The 20454-nt window shown below is 46.7% G+C and overlaps 1 protein-coding gene across 1 annotated transcript in view; it reads right to left on the reverse strand.

Moving 5' to 3' along the window:
- Positions 1–12189: 12189 nt before the first annotated feature.
- SCARA3 (scavenger receptor class A member 3) overlaps positions 12190–20454 on the reverse strand; it is a 51592-nt gene continuing 43327 nt past the window's right edge. Inside the window, exon 8 of the mRNA XM_060754776.2 lies at positions 12190–13614. Coding sequence (XP_060610759.2) covers positions 13166–13614 — 449 coding nt within the window. The 3' untranslated portion in view covers positions 12190–13165. The remainder of the gene's footprint in view (positions 13615–20454) is intronic.

Raw genomic sequence — 20454 nt, forward strand, 5'->3', positions numbered from 1 at the left:
AGAGGAAGAAACCAGGCACAGATTAACAGCTCCCAGCAACAGATTTTCCCAGGCTCAGGCAGGCCTTCAAATGCTAATGAAGGTGATCAGCTAAACATTCACACCTAACTGCAGCAGGGAAGAGCTCCTTGCCCCACCCCAGCCATTCCACAGATATATAAACCCATTTTTCCTACTTCCAACAGACCTCACACCTCTGAGGATGCTTGCCATAGATGCAGGCGAAACGTCAGGAGAAATGCCTCTAGAACATGGCTCTATAGCCCGAAAAAACCCACAAGAACCTTCTGACAGTATATTTGTGAGAACAATTCTTCTGTCTTGCTTTCTGTTTTTGATCTACAGTGAATAGAATTATATTTTGTTTCTACTTAAAGCAACAGACTCATGTGTATTTTTTGAGTTTTTATCACACTGAGAGTAAAAGGGGCTGAGACTTTCTGCTTGCTTCTAACGACTATTCTGACACCTCTTTACCTCTTCTGTGCTGCTTTTCACCTCTGTTCTCCACAAAGAGAGCACTATTCACCTTTTGAGAGAAGACCAAGCAAAGAAGGTGCTGAGTAGTTCTGTCTTCTACTATGTGTTAAGAGAACCTGGGTATGCATATAAGACAAACAGTATCCAGTCCTTACACAGAATCATAACGTTGGAAGAGACCCCAGTGGTTGTTTAGTCCAACTCCCTGCCATGCAGGAGGACACAGTGTAAGCACCCCTAACAGATGGCCATCCAGCTTCTGCTGAAGCCTTCATTTCATCCTTCAATCCCTCTCTGCTTCATCTCAGCTGGACGGTCTCTACTCTTCTCGATCTCCTTTTCTTTTGGGGAACTTTGCTGAGTGTTCTTGGAATGGACTAGATTTTGGAAGGAGAGGTCCTAAAACAGGCGCATTGGAGGTGAAAACAGGATGCGGCTGTTTATGTCTTGGGCAAGGACTTAAGAAATGCCTTTCTTCCTTCCTTGTGTGACTAAAACAGCTTAAACAGCACCGTTTGCTCAGCAAAAATAAAATAATACCCAGAGCATTTAAGGAAGGTCAGCCCACATGTGACTGGAGCCGGGAAAGAAAAATAACGCGTGATTTATGTCCGGGGCCTGTTTTGCATTAGAGGCGCCCGGCTTCACATCTGCAGGAGCATCCCAGCATTGGTTACCAGGCCCAGCTGGATGTGCTTCTATTAGAGTCTGGGTGTGAAAAAAGGAAAGCAGGGAAAGCAAGGATTTGAAATTTTATCTGTGTTCTTGCTTGAGTATTGGACTAGGACTTCCAGCCATGGAAACCTACCAGGTGACTTTGGGCAAGTCACACTCTCTCAGCCTGAGAGGAAGACAGTGATAAAACTCACCTGAAGAAGCCCAGAGAGCTACCAAGACTATTGGTTTGAGCATTGTACTGGAGACAAGACTTTGAATTCTTGCTCAGCCATGGAAAGCCACCTTGGACACGTCACACTGTCTCAACCTCAGAGGAAAATAGTGATTTGGAATTTACTTGGCATTTTCTAAGTGATAGCAGAGTTAATACCTAGAATCATAGAATCCTAGAGTTGGAAGAGACCTGGTGGGCCACCCAGTCCAACCCCATTCTGCCAAGAAGCAGGAAAATTGCCTTCAAAGTGATACCAAGCACAAATTTAGGAGGCTCCACCTAGGCACAGACAACCCAAAAAGAGGATCTGGAACACCTGGCGAGACTGCAAGCACCAAGAATGATTTTCCCCTCAATTTTCCCAAATAAAGTCTCACCAAGTTGAAGCAAAGCCACCGAGGTTTTATTTCATTCCAGCTGGAACAGATGACGACTGCAGTTATCTGTCCAAGGAGCCGACATGCTTGCTGGGCAGAGAAATACAACATTTATAGAGCTGTCAAATTCAAATCTCCTGCACCCGCCTCCTGGGTTGCCTCTTTGCTGATTGGTTGGAATATCAGCTGGCCGGGGGAGGCCGCGCCTCATCCAATCAGGGTGCGAGTCCCGCTTCGGCCGCTCCGCCAATGAGCGAAGAGGGCAGTGGGCCACAAGGGAAACAATGAATGGATGAGTATAGTGATGAGATCATGAATGGCTCTTTCCATGCCTGTATTGATAAGGTATTGCATGAATACTCAATATGCCCAAATGTGAACACTGGTGGAGTTTGGGGGGAAAGAATCTGAGGATGCTTGCCATAGATGCAGGCGAAACGTCAGGAGAGAATGCCTCTTGACCATGGCCATATAGCCTGAAAAAACCTACAACAACCCAGTGATTCCGGCCATGAAAGCCTTCGACAATTCATGCTAAGATATTTCTTGTTTCATGGTTTTGATTCCTGGGCTTCATGATTGCTTACCCAAGCCTTGACTAAACGTATTCCCGATTTTCTGGATTGTATTAGAGTTCTGTGGACTTTGCTTTTGTGGACTTTGCTGAACTCCACCTTGGACTAATTTGTTCCTGCTTATCTTCTTACCCAATTGGATTTACCCATTACTTTAAAGTGCTTTTTACTTTGTTTTTTTTTTTTACTTATCTTCAATAAAATGATTGCTTTTTCCTATTCAACATGTGATGTTTAAAGTCAGAGGATTATTCCTGTCCTGGAGTGCAACACTAAGCATTATTGTCCCTCCAATGTTACCAATGTGGCCATGAGACTTCAGCATTGGACTACAGCTCTAGAGACCTGGGTTCAAATCCCCGCTCAGCCTTGGAAACCCATTGGATAACTTGGGCAAGTCACACTCTCTCAGCCTCAGGGAAGGACAAGGGCAAAGTACCTTTGAACAAACACAAGGAGCCTTAAGGTCACCAGACATTGGGAACGAAGGCACACGGCAACAATAACAAATGGGATCGCGGCCCAGATTTGGTAACGCAAAAAGGATTTCTACGAATCCCAGCGGGATTCATTCCCTCCCTGATAGATGTGGAAAGAGCAGAGCAGAGGAAAGCCAAGCGGCCCCTCCTTGACATTGACCTGGAAGGTTGTGAAATCAGCTGTGTTGTTTCAATGTGTGCTTTTCATAGAATCATAGAATCAAAGAGTTGGAAGAGACCTCATGGGCCATCCAGTCCAACCCCCTGCCAAGAAGCAGGAATATTGCATTCAAATCACCCCTGACAGATGGCCATCCAGCCTCTGTTTAAAAGCTTCCAAGGAAGGAGCCTCCACCACACTCCGGGGCAGAGAGTTCCACTGCTGAACTGCTCTCACAGTCAGGAAGTTCTTCCTAATGTTCAGATGGAATCTCCTTTCTTGTAGTTTGAAGCCATTGTTCCGTGTCCTAGTCTCCAAGGAAGCAGAAAACAAGCTTGCTCCCTCCTCCCTGTGGCTTCCTCTCACATATTTATACATGGCTATCATATCTCCTCTCAGCCTTCTCTTCTTCAGGCTAAACATGCCCAGTTCCCTAAGCCGCTCCTCATAGGGCTTGTTCTCCAGACCCTTGATCATTTTAGTCGCCCTCCTCTGGACACTTTCCAGCTTGTCAATATCTCTCTTGAATTGTGGTGCCCAGAATTGGACACAATATTCCAGATGTGGTCTAACCAAAGCAGAATAGAGGGGTAGCATTACTTCATTAGATCTAGACACTATGCTCCTATTGATGCAGGCCAAAATCCCATTGGCTTTTTTTGCCGCCACATCACATTGTTGGCTCATGTTTAACTTGTTGTCCACGAGGACTCCAAGATCTTTTTCACACGTACTGCTCTCGAGCCAGGCGTCCCCCATTCTGTATCTTTGCATCTCATTTTTTCTGCCAAAGTGGAGTATCTTGCATTTGTCACTGTTGAACTTCATTTTGTTAGTTTTGGCCCATCTCTCTAATCTGTCAAGATCGTTTTGAATTCTGCTCCTGTCCTCTGGACTATTGGCTATCCCTCCCAATTTGGTGTCGTCTGCAAACTTGATGATCATGCCTTCTAGCCCTTCATCTAAGTCATTAATAAAGATGTTGAACAGGACCGGGCCCAGGACGGAACCCTGCGGCACTCCGCTCGTCACTTCTTTCCAAGATGAAGAGGAAGCATTAGTGAGCACTCTCTGTGTTCGTCCACTTAACCAATTACAGATCCACCTCACCGTAGTTTTGCCTAGTCCACATTGGACTAGTTTCCTTGCCAGAAGGTCATGGGGGACCTTGTCCAAGAAGGCCTTACTGAAATCCAGGTACGCTACATCCACGGCATTCCCCGCATCTACCCAGCTTGTAGCTCTATCGAAGAAAGAGATCAGATTAGTCTGGCATGACTTGTTTTTGATAAATCCATGTTGACTATTAGCGATGACTGCATTTGTTTCTAAGTGTTTGCAGACCACTTCCTTAACAATCTTTTCCAGAATCTTGCCCGGTATCGACGTGAGGCTGACCGGACGGTAGTTGTTTGGGTCGTCCTTTTTTCCCTTCTTGAAGATTGGGACCACATTGGCCCTCCTCCAATCTGCTGGAACTTCTCCCGTTCTCCAAGAACTCTCAAAGATGGTTGCCAATGGTTCCGAAATGACTTCCGCTAGTTCCTTCAATACTCTTGGGTGTAGTTGATCTGGCCCTGGGGACTTGAACTCATTAAGAGCGGCCAGGTATTCCTGGACGACTTCTTTCCCAATTTGGGGTTGGATGTCCTCCAATCCCTCATCCACTCCATCTTGCTGAGGTTGAAGACTCTCTTTTTGTGAGAAGACCGAGGCAAAGAAGGCATTAAGTAGTTCTGCCTTTTCCCTATCCCCTGTCAGCATTGCCCCATCTTCTCCTCGAAGAGGTCCTATCGCCTCCTTGTTTTTCCTTTTTCTACTGACATAAGAATAGAAGCCCTTTTTATTGTTTTTAATGTCCCTGGCAAGTCTGAGCTCGTTTTTTGCTTTAGCTTTGCGGACCTTTTCCCTACAGGTGTTGGCTATTTGTTTGAATTCTTCTTTGGTGATTTCTCCCTTTTTCCACTTCTTGTGCATGTCTCTTTTGTGTCTTAGCACAGTTAGAAGTTCTTTGGACATCCATTCTGGCCTCTTTGCACTTGTCCTATTTTTTCTCTTTGTTGGCACGGTTTGCAATTGCGCCTTGAGTATTTCACTCTTGAGAAGTTCCCATCCATCCGTAGCTCCCTTGTCTTTTAGTATCTGTGTCCACGGAATGCTGCTCAGCGTTTCCTTCATTTTTTGGAAATCAGCTCTCCTAAAGTCCAAAATGCGGGTTTGACTTGTCTTAGTTTCGGCCTTCCTTTGTACCTCAAATTGCAGGAGCACATGGTCACTTGCCCCTAAGGATCCTACCACTTCGACCGCATCGATCAGGTCCTCCACATTTGTTAGGATGAGATCAAGAGTAGCCAATCCCCTTGTTGCCTCTTCTACCTTCTGGACCATGAAATTGTCTGCAAGGCAAGCGAGGAATTTGTTGGACCTTGTACTCTTGGCCGAGTTTGTTTTCCAGCAAATATCGGGATAAACTTTTGCTAAACTTTCACAACACTTTGAGCCCCGTATTGAGAATTCAGGGAATTCACTTCCTCCAAGGGTCAGTTCCAGGGACTGGATAACAATTTTGATAACGGAGTCTATACTAAATCATTCCCAGATAAATAAACACATGGGATGGATTCCCTTGGGTTGTTTTGCCCACACGCACATTCTCTTCCAGAGGTGGGTGGATGCTTTTGTTTCCTGATGTGGAACATCTGGATTCAAGGTTGGAGAACCTTTGGGTGCATCAACACCAGGCATGGGCAAACTAGGGCCCTCCCTCCAGGTGTTTTGGACTCCAACTCCCACAATTCCTGGCCTCAGGCCCTTTCCTTTCCTCGCTTAAGTCTGTCTACGAGGGTTGATTGAAAAGTAATGCCTCCACCTTCGTTACTTGGGTTTGGATGGGAATATTTTAATAAATCAAATGCAGAAATAATCCTTAGAATGTGCCCTTTAACTACCACTATTCACATTTCCACATACTCACCAGACAATTTGATACATTTCTGCCAACGATGAACAAGTTTTTTGAAGCTGTCACGGAAGAAGTTAACACTTTGTTTCCGCAACCAGCGTCGGCATCCTGGGTACTCATAGAATCATAGAATCCTAGAGTTGGAAGAGACCTCTTGGGCCATCCAGTCCAACCCCCTGCCAAGAAAAAGGAACATTGCACTAAAATCACCCCTGACAGATGGCCATCCAGCCTCTGTTTAAAAGCTTCCAAAGAAGGAGCCTTCACCACACTCCGGGGCAGAGAGTTCCACTGCTGAATGGCTTTCACAGTCAGGAAGTTCTTCCTCATGTTCAGATGGAATCTCCTCTCTTGTAGTTTGAAGCCATTGTTCCATTGCGTCCTAGTCTCCAAGGAAGCAGAAAACAAGCTTGCTCCCTCCTCCTCCCTGTGGCTTCCTCCTCTCACATATTTATACATGGCTATCATATCTCCTCTCAGCCTTCTCTTCTTCAGGCTAAACATGCCCAGCTCCTTAAGCCACTCCTCATAGGGCTTGTTCTCCAGACCCTTGATCATTTGAGTCGCCCTCCTCTGGACACATTCCAGCTTAGAGTCAATATCTCTCTTGAATTGTGGTGCCCAGAACTGGACACCATATTCCAGGTGTGGTCTAACCAAAGCAGAATAGAGGGGTAGCATGACTTCCCTGGATCTAGACACTAGGCTCCTCTGGATGCAGGCCAAAATCCCATTGGCTTTCTTTGCCGCCACATCACATTGTTAGCTCATGTTTAACTTGTTGTCCACGAGGACTCTTTTTCACACGTACTGTCCACGAGGAGATCATGCACAGATCTTCTGATAGCCAAGCAATTGTGAGATAAAACACGTTCCATACTTTGTACTTTAACAACACAACTGTTCAATGCTAAGGCTTCCTGCTAAAATTTAACTGTAAAGGAGAGTCTACTGAACAAGCCAGTACCTGCCGCATACCAGTACTGTCATCTGTTGAGGAGTTAACAAGGTGGAGGCATTACTTTTCATTCAACCCTCGTATATATGTTGTATGTCTAAATGCCATTGAATGTTTGCCATGTAGATGTGCATTGTAATCCACCCTGAGTCCCCTGTAAATAAATAAGTAAATAAATTTATTCCACAGTGTAGATGTGCCGTAAGTGGCTTATGTGACCTCTGTGTATGTGTGTGTGTTTTGGTGAACTTTGCTATAGTTTGATGATTGAAAAATATATTCGGTAACACACTGCCAAACTTGGGCCTGCTTTGTCACACATGCCACATACACATGCTTGTGTTGTGAATCCAGAGGCTTCTCCCTGGCCTTGGGGAGCTGTTCTCCAGATGTTCACAGCTGGGAGTTGAGTGGAGAAGGCGCCGGGAAGAGTCTTCGGCTTTAGGTTTATTGTGCAAAACAGGCAGCTTGTGTCTCTGGAGCTGTGTGGTTTTGCACTTAGGATTCATTAACAGCAGAGCACATGCGGGTCTGGATGCGCATGGGAAGGCTGGAGGCATATTAATGCTTGCGTCTATTGTCAGCACCAAAACTACTGGAGACACACTCAGGAAGCGATCTAGAGTTGGAAGGGACCCCAAAGATCATCTAGTCCAACCCTTGTCTGCCTGGCTGAAAGGCACAACCAAAACCCTCCTGACAAAGGGTTATCCAGCCTCTGCTTATAGACATCTAGGAAAGGAGACTCTACCAGACTCCAAAATTGTATATTCATCTAGAGTTGGAAGAGATCCCAAAAGGCCATCTAGTCCATCCTCTTCTGCCATAAAGGGAGACACAACCAAAGCCCTCTGGACAGATGGCCATCCAGCTTTTGTTTCAGGGAAGTAGACTCAATCCCTTTCCCAGACATTACATTTCTCTAGATTTGGAGGGGACCCCAGAGGCCATCCAGTCCAACCCTTTTCTGCCATAAAGGGAGACAACACCAAAACCCTCTGGACAGATGGCCATCTAGGTTCTGTTTCAGGGAAGTAGATTTCATCACATTTCCAGGCGTTACATTTCTCTAGAGTTGGAGGGGACCCTAAAGGCCATCTAGTCCATCCCCTTCTGCCATAAAGGGAGACACAATCAAAGCCCTCTGGACAGATGGTCATCCAGCTTCTGTTTCTGGGGAGTGGATTCCATCACATTCCCAGGAATTACATTTCTCTAGAGTTGGAGGGGACGCTAAAGGCCAACCAGTCCAACCCCTTTCCACCATAAAGGCAGGCACAACCAAAGCCCTCTGGACAGATGGCCATCCAGCTTCTGTTTCAAGGAAGTAGGCTCTATCACATTCCCAGACATTACATTTCTCTAGAGTTGGAGGGGACCCCAAAGGCTATCCAGTCATAAAGGGAGACACCACCCAAGCCCTCCTGACAGATGGCCACCCAGCTTCTGTTTCAGTAGACTCTATCACATTTCCGGGCATTATGTTTCTTTAGAATTGGAAGGGACCCCAAAGGCCAACCAGTCCATCCCCTTCTGCCATAAAGGGAGACACAACTAAAGCCCTATGGACAGATGGCCATCCAGCTTTTGTTTCAAGGAAGTAGACTCTATCACATTTCCAGGCATTACGTTTCTCTAGAGTTGGAGGGGACCCAAAGGCCAGCTAGTCCAACCCCTTTCTGCCATAAGGGAAACACAACCAAAACCCTCTGGACAGATGGCCATCCAGCTTCTGTTTCAAGGAAGTAGGCTCTATCACATTCCCAGACAGTACATTTCTCTAGAGTTGGAGGGGACCCCAAAGGCTATCCAGTCATAAAGGGAGACACCACCCAAGCCCTCCTGAGAGATGGCCATCCAGCTTCTGTTTCAGGGAAGTAGACTCTATCACATTTCCAGCCATTACGTTTCTCTAGAGTTGGAAGGGACCCCAAAGATCATCCAGTCCAACCCCTGCCTGCCAGGTAGAAAGGCACAACCAAAGCCCTCCTGACAAACGGTCATCCAGCTTCTCCTTATAGACTTCTAGGAAAGGAGACCCTACCGGACTCCAAAAAAAAAAAAGGGTCTGTATTCATCTATAGTTGGAAGGAGCCTCCAAAGGCCATCCAGTCCAATCCCTTTCTGCCATACAGGGAGGGACAACCAAAGCCCTCTGGACTGATGGCCATCCAGCTTCTGTTTCAGGGAAGTAGACTCAATCCCTTTCCCAGACATTACATTTCTCTAGAGTTGGAGGGGACCCCAAAGACCATCCTGTCCATCCCCTTCTGCCATAAAGGGAGACACCACCCAAGCCCTCCTGACAGATGGCCGTCCAAGGAAGTAGTTTTGTATCCGATTTACTTGACATTTCTTTCTTTTTTATCTTCTTTTCTGTTTATCTTCCTTGTAAACAATCAATTTAAATATAAGGGTTGAATGAAAGTAATGCCTCCTCCTTTGTAACGCCTCAATAGATGGCAGTACTGGTATGTGGAAGGTACTGGCTTGTTCAGTAGACTCTCCTCTACAGTTCCATTTTAGCAGGAAGCTTTAGCATTGAATGGTTGTGTTGTCAATGTGTGAAGTATGGAACTCTGCGCAGACAGACAGTCAATGCGACTTAAGCAACGTGCAGTCATTGAATTCTATGCGGCAGGTACTGGCGTGTTCAGTAGACTCTCCTCTACAGTTTCATTTCGGCAGGAAGCCTTAGCATTGAACGGTTGTGTTGTTAAAGTGTGAAGTATGGAACCCTGCGCAGATGGTCGGCCAATGCGACTTATGCAACGTGCAGTCATTGAATTCTATGTGGCAGGTACTGGCTTGTTCAGTAGACTCTCCTCTACAGTCCCATTTTGGCAGGAAGGCTTAGCATTGAACGGTTGTGTTGTTAAAGTGTGAAGTATGCAATCGTGAGCAGACAGTCAGTTTATGCGACTTAAGCAAATGAAAGTGCACAGACTTGAATCTCCAGAAACTGGATCTCACCACTGCGCGACATCCTCCATACAGTCCAGATTTAGCACCGTCTGACTTCCATCTGTTCCCGATAATGAAATAAGATCTGCGGGGACATCATGATCATAGAATCATAGAATCCTAGAATCAAAGAGTTGGAAGAGACCTCCTGGGCCATCCAATCCAACCCCATTCTGCCAAGAAGCAGGAATATTGCATTCAAATCACCCCTGACAGATGGCCATCCAGCCTCTGTTTAAAAGCTTCCAAAGAAGGAGCCTCCACCACACTCCGGGGCAGAGAGTTCCACTGCTGAATGGCTCTCACAGTCAGGAAGTTCTTCCTCATGTTCCTCATGATGCTTCTGATGAAGACATTGAGAGAACTGCAGGACGCTGGTTGCGGAAACAGAGTGTCGACTTCTTCAGTGACGGATTCAGAAAACTTGGCAGAAACGTATCCAATTGTCTGGTGATTATGTGGAATAGTGAATAGTGTTAGTTAAAGAGCACATTCGAAGGATTATTTCTGTGTTTGATTTATTAAAATATTCCCATCCAAACCCAAGTAACGAAGGTGGGGGCATTACTTTTCATTCAACCCTTGTATGTATACATTTTTTTAAAGGATGAAACAACCAAGTGTGAATGGTCTGGACTCATTTTCCTTCTTTATTTTTCTCTGTTCTTGAAAGAGCTACATGAACAATAAGGTTTTGTACACATCTTTGTTTTATCTAGGAAAATACAGCTTTGTTTTGTTTGTGTTCTAATGATAATGCAAATGATAGCTTGTGGGATTGCCAATCCCAGGATTCTCTCTTCAGTACTTAGGACAGGCATGGGCAAACTTCGGTCCTCCAGGTGTTTTGGACTAAAGGCAGTAGCAGAGGCTTTATTCCTCTGGCCGGGTGGATGTCAGGACAGCGTCACCACCAACAGAATGGACGTTGCATACAATACAGTGCAGAGCAGGCCTGGGCCAACTTCGGCCCTCCCTCCAGGTGTTTTGAATTTCAACTCCCACAGGAATTGTGGGAGTTGAAGTCCAAAACACCCAGACAGCTGAAGTTTGACCAGGTCTATCATAGAAACTTAAAATCTTAAAGAATCATCCAATGCCCTTTAGCCATGAAAAAAATGCACAACTCAAGCACTCCTGAAAGATATCCATCCAGCTTAGAATCCTAGAGTTGGAAGAGATCTCATGGGCCATGCAGTCCAACCCCATTCTGCCAAGAAGCAGGAATATTGCATTCAAAGCACCCCTGACAGATGGCCATCCAGCCTCTGTTTAAAAGCTTCCAAAGAAGGAGCCTCCACCACACTCCGGGGCAGAGAGTTCCACTGCTGAACGGCTCTCACAGTCAGGAAGTTCTTCCTCATGTTCAGGTGGAATCTTCTTTCTTGCAGTTTGAAGCCATTGTTCCGCGTCCTAGTCTCCAGGGAAGCAAGGACTAGGAGTTGCATTGGCTCAAGCTTGAAGATCTCCAAAGAAGGGGAGTCCTGCACTTGCAAGGCAGTCCATATTCCACTAGAGTTGGAAGGGAGCCCCAAAGGACATGTAGTCCAACCCTGGCAAATGAAGCACTCCTGCAAAACGGTCATCCAGCCTCCAAAGATGAAGAGCTTGCTCCCATTTGTAGGAGACGATTCCAGCTCTTACAGTGTAGCAGCTCACAGGGCGGCTCATCCATTACGCGAAGTAAGCGGTCGCAGAATACTTTTTTTTGCCAGGGGCACAGAGGCGCCTCTGTAAATGCCCCTCGACCGCCACTTGAGGAGCGCCCCCTCAGCTCACCACAGCCCTAGCAGTCCGGGGGGAGCCTCGGCTTTCTTGCCTCGCTGCCGGGCGATCCTCTTCCCAAAGGGGCCGGGCCCTTGAGCCTCGCCTAGCCCCTCTCGTTCCTGCTCCACGCGGCCACCGGGTGTGTGAACAGAGCCGCCGCTCAATCATTCTCCGTGTTCAATCCCTTCCCCATAACCGGCTCCCTTTCCTGATCCCCTGGCACTCCACCCGCCTCCTCTCCTCTCCCCAATCCGCAAGTGGGCCAAGGGGTGGAGCCGCCACGTCTGGCCCGCTTCAGGTCCAGAGGCGTGTCTGAAGACCCCAGCGTGCGCACCAAAAGTTGCCTCTTCTCCTGACTTTCTCTTCAGCCATTAGAACCAAGAGAGAGAGAGAGAAAGTCCCTCCGGCTGGAGGTATCTCCCACCTCTGCTCCCTCCTTTGTTTTTGCACCTACCTTCAGGGAAGGTGGGCATCTCCACCTCTCTCTCTCTCTCTCTCTTGGTCCCAATGGCTGAGGAGGAAGTCAGGAGAAGAGGTGACTTTTGGTGCACACGCCGGGGTCTTCAGGCACGCCTCCGGACCCAAAGCGGGCCAGGCAAGGGAGCAAGTGCGGCAAGTGTAGTTACTGGGATGTATAGTTCACCTACAATCAAAGAGCATTCTGAACTCCACCAATGATGGAATTGAACCAAATATGGCACACAGAACTCCCACAACAAACAGAAAATATATATCAATGATTGGTTGGGGGGGGGGGTGCCAAAATACTGTTTGCTTACCACTGAAAATTACCTAGGGCCGCCTCTGGCAGCTCATCTTAGTATTTTGGTGGAATCACTTTTCTTGCAATGCGTAGGATTCTAGAATGGTAGAATGAGGACGCCTGCCACAGATGCAGGCAAAACGTCAGGAGAGAATGCTTCTACAACATGGTTGTATAGCCCGAAAAACCGACAACAACCCAGTGAAGGACAAGCCTTCCTTGCACCCCATCCCTCTTTCTATATTCTTCTGTGTAATGATTCCCAATTGCAATTCTGCTGCATGCTCTGAATCAGGTGTGCATGACATTTCCCCCTTTGTGAATATCCTCTTTGCTCCTTGTGGGTCCCGTGGAGGCAAAGCAAAGGTATCTTGGGCAGGGAGCACAGGTAGAAAGCAGTACAGGTGATGCAGCAGCAGGTGCGCCAAAGAGACGTGTTGCCTTTCCATGTCAAGCTTGCAGAATTGGTGTAGTAATCCTCGAGGTGGAACTGGGGAAACCAGTCCTGAGTCTTCCTTGTCTACAATTTCCTCCCAAAATAAGCCGCCGGGAAAGGGCATCGATGGGGCAGGGTTTGAAGTCAGGCAGCAGCTGCATTTAGGGGAGCAGCAGTCAAAAAGGGGTGCCCCTCTCAAAGAAAACCCGGCGAATTTCCCCCATAATGGGATGCTAGGAATGGGCATTTCTCAGTATAGCAGGTCCCAGCATCCAGGCGGTGGCTGCATTTGGCATCATTAAATGGGGAGCAGCACTCCAAGGGGTCCAAGGAAAGAGGACCCCAAAGACGTTCATATTCTCGAAGGTCCTGGAGGTCCCGGGGGGCCTGGCAACCCCGGCCGACCCCTCAACCCGGGGTCTCCTTTCGGCCCCGTCGGCCCCATCGGCCCTGGTTCACCTGGCTTCCCTGGGATACCCGGTTTGCCCTCCAGCCCCGGCGGTCCATCCGGTCCTGGCTTTCCCTCAGGTCCCTGGGGGCCCACATCTCCTTTGGGGCCCGGCTGTCCTTTGGCCCCGGACTGCCCAAAGCTCCCTTTGGCCCCCTTGAATCCAGGGAGGCCTTTGGAACCCGGTGGCCCCCTCTCGCCTGGAGGGCCTGGGTCCCCTGCAACGCCTCGCGACCCCTTTGGCCCCGGAGGGCTCACGCTGCCTGGATCGCCCTTTGGCCCTCTGCTCCCTGGCGGGCCCTTGACCCCCAGGTCTCCGCGGTAGCCTCTGGGGCCTGGCGGGCCAGGAACACCTGCAGAGGGAGAAAGGAAGGAAAGAAGTGAAGAGACATAGGTTGGAATGACTGAAGTCTGCAATATTTGCTTAACAATATCTGCTAATAATAACTTCTGTTGTATTTGCTAAGGATAACTGCCTAACAAGTGCACTTAACAATAATTGCATAATGTATATCAATCATCGCCCTGCATTGCTGTGCGCTTATCGGGCTGTATGGCCATTTCCCAGTAAAATTCTCTCCTGATGTTTCACCTTCATCTGTGGCAAGCATCCTCAGAGGTTTGTTCAGAGGTCTGTTGGAAATGAGGCAAGTGTGGTGCATATATCTCATAGAATCATAAATCATAGAGTTGGAAGAGACCTCATGGGCCATCCAGTCCAACCCCATTTTGCTATGAAGCAGGAATATTGCATTCAAAGCACCCCTGAGAGATGGCCTTCCAGCCTCTGTTTAAAAGCTTCCAAAGAAGGAGCCTCCACCACACTCCGGGGCAGAGAGTTCCACTGCTGAACGGCTCTCACAGTCATAGAATCATAGAATCAAAGAGTTGGAAGAGACCTCCTGGGCCATCATCCAGTCCAACCCCATTCTGCCAAGAAGCAGGAATATTGCATTCAAAGCACCCCTGACAGATGGCCATCCAGCCTCTGCTTAAAAGCTTCCAAAGAAGGAGCCTCCACCACACTCTGGGGCAGAGAGTTCCACTGCTGAACGGCTCTCACAGTCAGGAAGTTCTTCCTAATGTTCAGATGGAATCTCCTCTCTTGTAGTTTGAAGCCATTGTTCCATTGCGTCCTAGTCTCCAAGGAAGCAGAAAACAAGCTTGCTCCCTCCTCCTCCCTGTGGCTTCCACTCACATATTTATACATGGCTATCATATCTCCTCTCAGCCTTCTCTTCTTCAGGCTAAACATGCCCAGTTCCCTAAGCCGCTCCTCATAGGGCTTGTTCTCCAGACCCTTGATCATTTTAGTCGCCCTCCTCTGGACACATTCCAGCTTGTCAATATCTCTCTTGAATTGTGGTGCCCAGAATTGGACACAATATTCCAGATGTGGTCTAACCAAAGCAGAATAGAGGGGTAGCATTACTTCCTTAGATCTAGACACTATGCTCCTCTTGATTCAGGCCAAAATCCCATTGGCTTTTTTTGCCGCCACATCACATGGTTGGCTCATGTTTAACTTCCTGTCCAAGAGGACTCCAATATCTTTTTCACACGTCCTGCTCTCGAGCCAGGCATTGTCCCCCATTCTGTATCTTTGCATTTCATTTTTTCTGCCAAAGTGGAGTATCTTGCATTTGTCACTGTTGAACTTCATTTTGTTAGTTTTGGCCCATCTCTCTAATCTGTCAAGATCGTTTTGAATTCTGCTCCTGTCCTCAAGAATTGGTTCCGTGAACCGTCCTTCTGTTTTGAAGCCAATGTTTTTAATTCTTGAATTCGGGAGGATCGACGCAAACTGAGTGTTTTACTTCTGTCTTCCCAAATTTGGCCCCTTCTGTTGTCATTACAGTTAACAGGTGCAGAAGGGAGGGAAAGTTCAAGGTCTCCCTCTGAAACATTCTCAGGAACACTGGTACTTTCATTTTCCAAACCTACAGCAGTTTCTTCCTCACTAATTTCAGGAGCATTGGCATCAGAAGGTACATTTCCACTAGCATCAGTAAATATACTTTCATTAGCATCCGGAGGAACAAACAGAGAATCAGGTTCAAGTTCAAACTCAGGCTGAACCCCAACACAAACACCAATGGATCTGGACCGAGTTCAGCAGGGGGTGAGGGCTTGGTGGCAAAGGCTCCCCAGACTGCCAGGCCTCCCGATTCTGCCCCACTTTTTTTAATAATAGTTTTTTATTAAGATTTTAAGAATAACATCACAGGAGGGAGAATCATAGAATCATAGAATCATAGAATCAAAGAGTTGGAAGAGACCTCATGGGCCATCCAGTCCAACCCCCTGCCAAGAAGCAGGAATATTGCATTCAAATCACCCCTGACAGATGGCCATCCAGCCTCTGCTTAAAAGCTTCCAAAGAAGGAGCCTCCACCACACTCCGGGGCAGAGAGTTCCACTGCTGAACGGCTCTCACAGTCAGGAAGTTCTTCCTTGTGTTCAGATGGAATCTCCTCTCTTGTAGTTTGAAGCCATTGTTCCCTTGTGTCCTAGTCTCCAAGGAAGCAGAAAACAAGCTTGCTCCCTCCTCCTCCCTGTGGCTTCCTCTCACATATTTATACATGGCTATCATATCTCCTCTCAGCCTTCTCTGAGATTAAAAAAGATGATAGGAAAGTAGGAAAAAAGTAAGAAGTACATCCCTCTACCGCCAAGTCCACCAGAAAATACAAAATATAAAAGACACACACAAAAAAAAACAAGAGAAAAAATATATAAGATAAACATTGACTTCCATCTCTCCATCAGGTGTTGTGTCCTCAATGATTTTTCCATTATATCCTCTTCATAATGTTCCTCTTATTTATTTATTTATTTCCTTTTCGTAGTTTTCATATAGAGTCCAATCTGTCCTCTTTATCGGGTTCCCGGTATTCTTTTTCAAGAAAAAAGTTAATTCGTCCATTTCTCTTATTTCTCTTAATTTCCCTAACCACTCTTCAGGAGATTCCATCTGAACATGAGGAAGAACTTCCTGACTGTGAGAGCCGTTCAGCAGTGGAACTCTCTGCCCCGGAGTGTGGTGGAGGCTCCTTCTTTGGAAGCTTTTAAGCAGAGGCTGGATGGCCATCTGTCAGGGGTGATTTGAATGCAATATTCCTGCTTCTTGGCAGAATGGGGTTGGACTGGATGGCCCATGAGGTCTCTTCCAACTCTTTGATTCTATGATTCTATGATTCTATGGTAGGGATATCTTCCTGTTTCCAAAACTTCGCCAATAATATTCTCGCCGCTGTTGTAGGATAGGTAAATAGTCTATCTTCGTTCTCATCTAATTGTAATTCCAAATCTGTAAATCCCAATAGATAATATTCTGGTTTCTTCTTAAAGACTCTCTTCAAATTTTTTTGCAGCTCTTCATGTACTTTCGTCCAATACTTCTCTATTTCTTTACACGTCCACCACATATGATAAAAAGTACCTGTTTGATGACGGTTCTGCCCCACTTAAGCTCAGCAGGGGGTGAGTGCCAGGCAGCCATGGCACTCCATGGATGGCCAGGCCATACGGGGAGCCATCTGCCCAGGGGAGGAGAGCCGAGCAGAAACTAGTCCAATGTGGGCTAGGCAAAACTACGGTGAGGTGGATCTGTAATTGGTTAAGTGGACGAACACAGAGAGTGCTCACCAATGCTTCCTCTTCATCTTGGAAAGAAGTGACAAGTGGAGTGCCGCAGGGTTCCGTCCTGGGCCCGGTCCTGTTCAACATCTTCATTAATGACTTAGATGAAGGGCTGGAAGGCAGGATCATCAAGTTTGCAGATGACACCAAATTGGGAGGGATAGCCAATAGTCCAGAGGACAGGAGCAGGATTCAAAACGATCTGGACAGATTAGAGAGATGATGGGCCAAAACTAACACAATGAAGTTCAACAGTGACAAATGCAAGAGACTCCACTTTGGCAGGAAAAACGAAATGCAAAGATACAGAATGGGGGACAAGGCCTGGCTCGAGAGCAGTACGTGTGAAAAAGATCTTGGAGTCCTCGTGGACAACAAGTTAAACATGAGCCAACAATGTGATTTGGCGGCAAAAAAAGCCAATGGGATTTTGGTCTGCATCAATAGGAGCCTAGTGTCTAGATCTAAGGAAGTAATGCTACCCCTCTATTCTGCTTTGGTTGGACCACATCTGGAATATTGTGTCCAATTCTGGGCACCACAATTCAAGAGAGATATTGACTCTAAGCTGGAATGTGTCCAGAGGAGAGCGACTAAAATGATCAAGGGTCTGGAGAACAAGCCCTATGAGGAGCGGCTTGGGGAGCTGGGCATGTTTAGCCTGAAGAAAAGGCTGAGAGGAGATATGATAGCCATGTATAAATATGTGAGAGGAAGCCACAGGGAGGAGGAGGGAGCAAGCTTGTTTTCTGCTTCCTTGGAGACTAGGACGCGGAACAATGGCTTCAAACTACAAGAGAGGAGATTCCATCTGAACATTAGGAAGAACTTCCTGACTGTGAGAGCCGTTCAGCAGTGGAACTCTCTGCCCCGGAGTGTGGTGGAGGCTCCTTCTTTGGAGGCTTTTAAGCAGAGGCTGGATGGCCATCTGTCAGGGGTGAATTTGAATACAATTTTCCTGCTTCTTGGCAGAATGGGGTTGGACTGGATGGCCCATGAGGTCTCTTCCAACTCTTTGATTCTATGATTCTATGATTCTATTAAAAAGTAAAAGATAAAAAGTTATTGAAAGCAAAAGTAATGTTCCAAAAGATCAATACAAAATAACACTTGGAAGCATGATCCAAAAAGACACCAGCAAAGCAAAATCCCATGAGAACATGACTGAGTCCTGAGACCATGAACATAAGAACTGCAAGACAATCCAGACATGCAAAATGCAAGCTTCTTGGTTAAACGAAAAGTTGCTCTGACAAAGGTTTGGTCCCAAACACACTGCTTGATACCCTTTGCAAAACATGAAGTTGTTTCTTTGGCCTCTGACCTCCTTCTTGTTAGCTATTCTCACACTCCTTCGAACTCTGAATTCCAAATGGTCAGCACGATCTAAGGTTCCCGTTTCGTCAAGTTCAGTCTGTTCGTTAGTGTTATCCAGTAAGGAGCTCCCGGTGGTGCAGTGGGTTAAACCCCTGTGCTGGCAGGACTGAAGACCGACAGGTCGCAGGTTCGAATCCCAGGAGAGGCGGATGAGCTCCCTCTATCGGCTCCAGCTCCTCATGCGGGGACATGAGAGAAGCCTCCCACAAGGATGATAAAACATCAGAAATCATCCGGGCGTCCCCTGGGCAACGTCCTTGCAGACGGCCAATTCTCTCACAACAGGAGCGGTTGCTCCTGACACGACAAAAAAAAAAAGTGTTATCCAGTTTGCCTTCTTGCTCATTATCAGGCTGAGAACTGTCCTCCTTCTCTGAGTCAATTTGCACCTGCACTTGGCTAGTTTTCAGTATCAACAAACTCATTCCTTGCTGTGGGAAACTGAACTTCCACACCCTGTTCCTCATTGACTATAGCAGGGACATTTTGAACCAGATTGTCAACCTGAATCCCATCATCCTCATCAGAGACACTGTGTTCCCAGCTGAGTCACAAAACTGACAACCATCGAGTGACGCTGCACAAAAAAAGCCCTTGAAATCCACAAGAAGCAGGTGGACCATTCCAACACAGGAGGCAACGATGAAAATAAACAAAATCTGGCGCAAAGCCTGATGTGTATTGAAACATTGCTGGGGTTAAGGGTACAGGAACCCCATAAAAGTGGAAATAATACTCTTTTCAACACCGCTTTGGGGATCTATATGTCTTTTCATGCACTTTTATGTTGGCAATCACAGGTGCTAGAGGATCAAGAGAGTCCTAGAGTGGTATTCTTTCTAGCAATCACTATTTCTCCATATGACTTGGAGTTGTAGTTCCAACTTTTGCTGTTTGCAAAAGTTGATTATCCACACTGGGCTTGGCCTGGCACTGCATTTATTTCCCTTTGCCATGGAAAAAAGGATGCAATGCCCAGCACTTTGGCAAAGGCTGTGGGTCCCTGTCCGTGGGTCCTGCCTCTGCTTGAGCCAATGCAGCATTGCGTCCAAGCCAATGGTCACCAGGATGGAGAGGGTTGGGTGCACAGAAGGCCCTTTATTGTCCTGTTTGGGAGCCTGGAGCACACTCCGTCCCCAGTCGCTCCCACAGGACAGGTAACCAGTGAGAAAAGTGCTGGTGTTTCTTGTTTTCCCCCTCTTTAAAGTAGATTTATTTGCACAGCCAGGCTTTCCAATTGGGAGCCTCTTTTTCTCCGAGCAGCACAAGAGGAACCCCAGGCAAAATTGCTTAGGCTGGGTCTACACCCGAAAGACAGTTTGGAAGTCTCTAGAAAGGGTGGAAAATCATAGAATCCCAGGGTTGGAAGGGCAACCCACTCCTGTCTTACAGGAAGGCACAATCCAAGCCCTCCTGAGAGACGCCCATCAATCTCTGCTTCAGCAACAGAACATGCAGATGTTGGGACAGAGTACTTAAGAGCACGAGTAAAATGGTTTTCCTTCACCATGCATAATCTCAACCAACTCTTTATGGAATTAATTAGAAGGGCAGTAGCAGTGTTCAGAGCCCCATCACACATATCCAAACGTATCTCCCTCTATTTTTATTGATTGATTGATTTTACTAGCCATCCCCTGCCACGCGTTGCTGTGGCCCAGTCTGTGTAAATGTGTTTTATGTGTGTATACATGTGTATTTGTATATTTGTGTATATGTGTATTAATGTGGTTTTGCGCATGCATTGTAATGTATTTTTATTTAGTTATTTATTTATTTACTAGCCATCCCCTGCCACGCATTGCTGTGGCCCAGTCTGTGTATATGTGTTTTGTGTGTGCATACATGTGTATATGTGTGTATTTATATATTTGTGTATATGTGTATTTATGTGGTTATGCGCATGCGTTGTAATATATATTTTTTTGGCTTTTTAAGTCTCTTCCGCTGTGTATTTCAGTGTTTTCATGAGTGGCTAAACCTTCGCTCCTTCTTTCTTTTCTTTCTTTCTCTCCTTCCTTCCCTCCCTCTTTCCTTCCTTCCCTCTTTTTCTTTTCCTTCTTCTTTCCCTTTTTCTTCCTTCCTTCTCGACCTGTTTCTTTCTTCCCTTCCTTTGGTCTTTGGTTCCATCCTTCCTTCTCTCTTTCCTTCTTTTCTTCTTTCCTTCCTTCCTT

This window comes from Anolis sagrei, chromosome 1 (genome assembly GCF_037176765.1).
Source record: "Anolis sagrei isolate rAnoSag1 chromosome 1, rAnoSag1.mat, whole genome shotgun sequence".
NCBI classification, from domain to species: Eukaryota; Metazoa; Chordata; class Lepidosauria; order Squamata; family Dactyloidae; genus Anolis; species Anolis sagrei.